The sequence below is a fragment of the Thamnophis sirtalis genome, unplaced genomic scaffold, assembly GCF_051295495.1.
Source record: "Thamnophis sirtalis isolate CommonGarterSnake01/CBP01778 unplaced genomic scaffold, rThaSir2_p1.2 scaffold_4, whole genome shotgun sequence".
NCBI lineage: Eukaryota > Metazoa > Chordata > Lepidosauria > Squamata > Natricidae > Thamnophis > Thamnophis sirtalis.
In genome coordinates this window covers 112583996-112591581 of record NW_028261384.1, presented here as the reverse complement: position 1 = coordinate 112591581, position 7586 = coordinate 112583996, and the positions used below count along the sequence as shown (strand labels likewise).

The 7586-nt window shown below is 34.4% G+C and overlaps 1 protein-coding gene across 1 annotated transcript; it reads left to right on the top strand.

The window, feature by feature from the left end:
- The first annotated feature begins 947 nt into the window (after nucleotides 1-947).
- LOC106548531 (vomeronasal type-2 receptor 26-like) lies at nucleotides 948-7084 on the top strand. Its single transcript, XM_087714597.1, has 6 exons — nucleotides 948-964; nucleotides 1232-1523; nucleotides 2618-3493; nucleotides 4161-4379; nucleotides 5226-5352; nucleotides 6186-7084. Exons 1-6 carry the CDS (start codon nucleotides 948-950, stop codon nucleotides 7082-7084), a joined length of 2430 nt encoding a protein of 809 aa, XP_087570723.1.
- The last annotated feature ends 502 nt before the right edge of the window (nucleotides 7085-7586 follow it).

The following is a 7586-nucleotide window of genomic DNA, read 5'->3' as shown; positions in this document are numbered from 1 at the left end:
TTTGATGGAATGGCAAAAATATTTCTATTGCTTCTGCTCATACTGTGGTTGCAGCAGCATTCAGCTGATATATGTATGATTATTGAGCCCATCCAGATACTAAATGAATACTGTCAGACAGGGGACTTAATCATTGGAGCAATTACAACTCAGTATAACTGTGTGTTTGACATACCATCTTTCAATGAAAGTTTCAAAATGAAGCCTTTATGTGACCTTGTGTACGCATACTTTTTTCTTTTTTTAAATTCAAAACACAAATAGACAAAAATGGAATATTTTTGCAACTTGCAATGGAATATTTGGCAATCAGTCTTGTTCTATATTATTATCTCAGTCAATGAATTTTACGTTTGCTATGACCTAAGCTGAGATCTGCTCCAAAATCTAGATCCAACTCAATGTTTTTGTTAATTTTAACAACATATAGCTTTTCCTTTCTACTCATTTCTTTCTATCTTGTCCTACTAATTATTCTCATTTTACATCATGAATTTAAAGTTTTACATAGTATTGTCCTGGTTCTCTCCTTCTAACAACTACTCTGCATTTTGTTATTTTTCAATTTCTCATAGTTTTATATTTTATACATTTTTATCCATCATCATACCCAGCATTCCTTTAATCTATTTTATTCTTTATCTTGCTGTGGATTTATCTGCAAATTTACCTGAAATTCTCAAGTGATGTTATTGAAATGAAAACCAGGGATTTTTTCTTACATTTTAAAATTTAACACTATTTCAAAATGTATATGAACATTCTTTGTGAATATATTGAGTTATGAGCATTCTTTGTGAATATATTGAGTCATTTATGTTATGTTTCTCAGAAAATTCATTAACAACCTAAAAAGCAAATGTGTAATATTTAGGGTGGGGGGAGATTATACAAATATAATTACAATCTTTATAGATTTACATATTAGAGAAAATGAGTTGTAGACCATGGATAATGTGAATTAGTAAGTATACACAACAGACCCATGTTAGAAAAGAAAGAGATTTGCAGTTGTTTCTATATGTTCAAGATTTAAAAAAAAACTTTTAAAGGCTTTTTTGGCAGGAGAGGAGAGGCATATAAATTGACCTTTTGGTAAATAAGAAATAACTTTTAAGTGGAGTTCAGATCTTACTAAATGTCTATCTTTTCTTATCCATATGGACTAAACCAACCAAATGGTTCCATAAGCAATGACTGTATCTTTTTCATAATGTAACTCTGTTTTTAGTTTGAAGTTGAAGAACTACCAGCATGTCCTGACCATGGCATTTGCAGTGAAGGAGATCAACGAGAATTCCCAAACTTTACCAAATCTTACCCTGGGATTCCACATCTATGACACTTATTCCAGTCCAGGGATGACTTATTACAATACTTTGAAACTTCTTTCCACTTGGAAAAGGACCATTCCTAATTATAGCTGTGACAGGGCAAAAAAAATGATGGCCTTGGTTGGGGGATTAGACTCTTCCACTTCCTTCTACATGGCAACCCTCACTGGCCTCTATAAAATTCCTCAGGTAAACACAATGACTGCTTCACAAAGCTTTTCCATATCCTATCTTTCTTTTATTTATTTCAGATCAACAGCTGCATTTGACATTTTGGTGATTTGACAGAGTATAACCTCTAAGTTTTAATAAAGCCAGGTAAAACTAAATTTTGCATTTAAAAACTTACATTTATGTCACATATGTTTAATACAATTATTGTGATATACTTATATGTTTAAAGAATTTTCCAATCTGTCACAATATACATATTTTCCTAGCTGGTCTTGAAGACCACATGCAGCATTGCAACTTTTAGTTTTTACTTCTCTACTGTTCTCCCAAATGTTAATGCCTAAATATTTTCATGGGGAAAATGTATGCCTGGTCTCAAAAACAGATCTCTTCTGTGCAATGTCTTTAAATTTGTATTTTGTATTTTGTATTTTATTGGTCTTGTATGCCGCCCACTCCCGAAGGACTCCGGGCAGCTTCCAATAAAGAAGGGAAGGGGATAAATAGACAAACAACAATTTAAAATACACAACATTCATAGTTGTGGGACTGGCTATTTCAACAGCCCACCAGCCTGCCGGAGCAGCCAGATCCTAGTGGCTTTGCGGAAGGCCGAGAGAGTAGTAAGGGTCCGGATCTCCACGGGGAGCTCATTCCAGAGGTCTGGAGCTGCAACAGAGAAGGCTCTCCCCCGGGAAGTCGCCAGCCAACATTGGCTGGCAGATGGGATCCGGAGGAGGCCTAGTCTGTGCGATCTGATCGGTCTATGGGAGGTAATTGGCAGGAGGCGGTCTCTCAGGTACCCAGGTCCGATGCCATGTAGGGCTTTATAAGTAATATATAAATGTATTTACGATCTTTGATCATTTTACCACATGATATATTTTTGCCACAGAGCAAATATTGGGTAACTCATGAGAATACTAAAAGAAAAAGGCTTTGAGAAATTGGCATATTGCATCTTAGAAATATTATGAATGTCTTCACTCAAAGAAGTTAAAGGATTTTCAGAGAGTATATTCCAAATGATTTGCAATCTCTATTCAGTGGAGTGGCTAATAATTACCAAAAAGGAAATAAAATCATGACAAGTATTTGACAAAATTCAGGTTTGCCTTTTTTTTTCTTGGCAGATTGCCTATTCTGTATTTGCTCCAGTGATGAATGCTCGCAAATTTCTCCCTTTCTTGTATAGAATTATGCCAAGTGATATAGTTCAATATTCAGGAATTGTACAACTCCTTTTGCATTTTCGGTGGACGTGGGTTGGGATCATTGCAACAGATGATGATGATGGAGAAAAGTTTGTACAGACCTTAACTCCACTGCTCTCTCAGCATGGCATCTGTCCAGCCATCATTGCAAATATACCAACATTATCTCATTATTTAAACTATTATGACTTATTGATGCACACATCACCTGAATCCATGTTATTAACCTCATCTGAAGTTAATGTATTTGTTCTACATGCAAACCATAGAACTATAACATGTATTAAATGGTTAGTGTATATGTATAAGCTCCTGGAAGACAATGACACTAAATCAGTAAATAAAATCTGGATTATGACAGCCCATTGGGATTTCTCAACAGACATATTGCAGAAAAGTTTTGATATGACGTTCTTCCATGGTGCCTTATCTTTTGCAATTCACTCCAATGAACTGCTGGGATTCACCCATTTTCTGCAGGGATTAGATCCTCATGCAGATAACAATGATCAATTTATCCAGGTTTTCTGGCAACAGGCATTTGACTGTTCACTTTCTCATCATAATGAAAAAGTATGCACTGGGCAAGAGAAACTGAACCATTTGCCAGGAGTTGTTTTTGAAATGAGCATGACTTCCCAGAGCTACAGAATTTACAATGCTATTTATGTATTAGCATATGCTTTGCATGAGATCTACAAACCCAGGCCACAAACAAGAGTTATGTTTAATAGACATCATTTGGCTTTTTTGAATCTGAAATCTTGGCAGGTAATGTATGTTTGCTATTTAAGTTTTGATCTAAGGGATGAAAAGTAGTATAACACACTGATGGCTTTATAGGTTGGGTACTTTTGCTGATTTTCCCCCCTCTCCAGTATTTGTTTCAGTGTTGCATGGCATTTTTTAGTATAATCATTACCAAAAACACATGCTAATATATTTTCATACTAAGATATATCAACCTCTATTTACAATCTCTGTTTATTCTAATGCTATCGAATAGTTTGTTGAATATATCCCTCCTGCTTCCATCCCTTAATTTAACATTGGGGAAAAAGAAACAACATAACAGAATATGCCTTTTCCTTAAAAAAAAAAAAAAAGATTCCTAATCTGATACCTTTGAACAGGACTATCCCTATCGTTAGATAAAGAGATAAAGCTGCTCCAAGTTATTTATATTCAGAACACATGATGAAAGAATTTTGATGAGAAATAATTTCAGCTTAATCTGTATCCATTCAGGAGCTGATTATCTTCAGACTACCATAGCAGATGTCAGTATAAAATTAATATTCTGCTTCTTGACTGATTACATTGTAAGTCTGCAAAGCTAAAGATGTTAAACTTGTATGAATGAATTCCTAAGCTGAAATAAAAACAAGAATAATGCAGTGGAAACAGTGATTAGGGAAATGTGCCTTTATCTCTATAGATTCATCCCTTCTTGAGGAGCATCACTTTTAATAATAGTGCTGGGGATATTATGTCTTTTAATGAAAATGGTGAATTAACAACTGGATATGATATTCTAAACTGGGTTATTTTTCCAAACCAATCCTTTGTAAAAGTGAGAGTAGGAAAGATGAATCCACAGGACAAAGAACTCATCATTAAAACAGATACCATCACATGGCATAATTCATTTAACCAGGTAAGATACAGTTTGACTTCAGAAATGTCAAGTTAGCTGAGAAATTCTTTTACAATGGTCTTTGACAATTTTGCCTTGTCTTATTTGAATAATTTCAGTCAATACCATCTCACTGGTAATTATTTATCACTCACACTAAACTTCTCAATCATTTTACTTCACCAACTCTGAAACACATCACATGTTATCCATTTTATTCCCAGGTGATAGTTTGAAAAGTTGTCTACCTGTTTTGAAAATATTCCAGACCTTAGGACTTTTAAAATGAAGAAATTGGACACAAACAGATGAAAATATATTGCTAGATAAAAAGCAATACATAAGATCTGGAATGTTTTCAAAGCAGGTAGGCAACTTTTCCAACTATCACTTGTTTGTTTGTTTGTTTGTTTGTTTGTTTAGTTAATTTGTTTGCCATACATCTCACCACAAGGTGACTCTGGGCAGCTTACAAAATTAAAATCTAACCATAAATATATGAATAAATAACAAAAAAACACATTAAAAATAAAATAAAATACAAATTATAACTGAAAATGGGGACAAGAAAGGAGAATATATAGGGGAATATGGAAACTATTATTAATCAATTAATTATCTCCAGTATGTCAACTGGTAGAGCTAGGCCTTCAGGTTCTTGTAGAAGGTGGGAACCAATCTCACTTTTTATTGTTATTTTATTTATATAGTATTATTTATTATCTTTATTTTAATTATGCTGTATTTCAAGGAAGTACACATATCTGATATTCAGGCATGACCTCATATGACACTAAAATTGCAGAGTTAATGACATACTGCTTATCAGTATAGGAACATCATCTATATTCTTTCCTTTGTGGGCAGGTACAACCACTTTCTCTCTGCAATGAGAACTGCCATCCGGGTTACCACAGAAGAAAAAAAGAGGGGAAGCCATTTTGCTGCTATGATTGTGTCCCATGTGCAGATGGGAAAATTTCAGATCAGATGGGTAGGATAAGATATAATACCAACAGCTTCCAACTTAATCATCCCTTAAAGAGATTACCCCCTTATGGCATTGTATATTATTAATATGAATCCACACTATTTAGAGAAATGGGCAAGATAGAAAAGGTTTGTGTGTCTCTACATAATTAGCTCTGGAAAAAAAAATTACAACTAAAAGAAGCCAGAAAATGTTCCCCTTTGAATTGCATGATAACTACTGCAACCTATGAAGCAGAAGTGTTATATGGGCATGGCCATTACTATTTGCACTATTTCATATTGGACCAATGGAAGTTTCCAGGTGGTCTTCAATAGCACACCCATGTACAGCACCTTGCAGACTTAAGCCACAAGGTGACTAGGGCATAAGTGAGTATCTGAAGGGCATCCTATCTAGGAAACAGATCAATTGCCATATCTGATGAAGTTGTGCAAAGATCTGCCTGGTCACAGCTGACAACTACCCATTCAAGAAGACTCCCAGATTATTTTTCAACCCTTGAATAGCAAAATGAAAAAAAAAAAGAAAAGTGGCATGCCACCCAAGCTCAAAAATAGAATATCCCCATTCATTCAGTCTTGTTAAGACTGAATCAGAAATTAGTTTCACAATTTTTTTTCTGATATTTTGTGAGAAATTCAGGCACACATCCAATTCAGAGATGCCCCCAAACATTTTAATTTTACATTAAGGTTTAGGATAACTTTTAAGAATAAAAATTGGTTAACTTGCCTTCTCATGCATATATTTCATGGCAATAGTAGGGTTTCTCCCCTTAGATATTAACTGTTTATCCCCTTAGATATTAACAGATTACATATCCTATCTTTCAGACACAGATGATTGTTTCCAATGCCCAAAAGATCACTATTCAAACAAAAAGAAAGATCAATGCCTTCCTAAAAGAATTAACTTCCTCTCTTTCACTGAGCCTTTGGGGATCACATTACTCTTTTTGGCTGTCATGTTATCTGTAATCACAGTTTGCATCCTTTGGATATTCACAATACATTGGAAGACTCCCATTGTCAAAGCCAACAATCGGGATTTAACCTACTATCTACTTATATCCCTTCTGCTGTGTTTCCACTCCTCATTCTTGTTCATTGGTAAACCACAGCCCCTGACCTGCTATTTTCGACAAGCCACTTTTTCCATCATTTTTTCAGTAGCTATTTCTTGCATATTGGCCAAAACTGTCACCGTGGTACTTGCTTTCATGGCCACAAAGCCAGGATCCAAATTGAAAAAATGGATAGGAAAAAAACTGGCCAACTTCATTCTTCTTGGCTGCTCCATGATTCAAGTTGGGATTTGTGTTGTATGGTTATGGACATTTCCTCCTTTCCTAAATTTTGACCTGCATGCTCTGTCTGAAGAAATTGTGGTGGAATGCAAGGAAGGATCAGATACCATGTTTTACTGTGTACTGGGTTACTTGGGTTTTCTAGCCATTGTTAGCTTTACTGTGGCATATTTTGCTAAGAAACTGCCGGACATTTTCAATGAAGCCAAATTTATCACCTTCAGCATGTTGGTATTTTGCAGTGTATGGTTTTCTTTTATTCCCACTTACTTGAGCACCAAGGGAAAATACATGGTGGCTGTGGAGGTCTTTTCTATCTTAGCTTCTAGTGCTGGATTATTGGGTTGTATTTTTTTCCCTAAGTGCTATATAATTCTGTTTCAGCCTGTATTAAACAGCAAGGATCTGCTCATTAGAAAGAAATAGCATTCATATATTACCCATAGTTCACATTTCCTTTTTTTATTATTTAACAACATATTTTCATTAAAAATTCTAAATAAAGAGCTATCAATCAAATTTCCTTTTCATTATATTGATTATATTTAGCATGTAATTAATTAATTGAAAAGACTTCTAATGTAGCTTTAAACATTCGGGTTGGATCAAATCTTTGCCAGAAACTTTATTTTTTTATTGGACAATCAACTTTTAAATTGTTTCAATTATGTTAAATGTTTCTCATTTTTTTAAAAAAAAAACCTTCTAAAATAGTAACAATTGATTGTCAATTACAACATAAAATTAAAAGATAGTTTAGCTGTCAATTACATAAGATCACACTGCTTAGATCTGCACATATACTACACCAAAACAGGCATCCCAGATTCCTGGGAAAAATGCAATGTGATAGAAGACCAAAACAAGATTAAGGTTCCTTAATCATTATTAAGGAAGAAGGGTATATCCTATATATTCCAAGAAAGAA

Bases quoted from the DNA above. Each gene is read 5' to 3' on its own strand.
- LOC106548531 (XM_087714597.1), top strand. The intron at 4,380-5,225 runs GTAAGATACAGT...CTTTGTGGGCAG, and splicing joins GGCATAATTCATTTAACCAG to GTACAACCACTTTCTCTCTG. The intron at 5,353-6,185 runs GTAGGATAAGAT...CCTATCTTTCAG, and splicing joins GAAAATTTCAGATCAGATGG to ACACAGATGATTGTTTCCAA.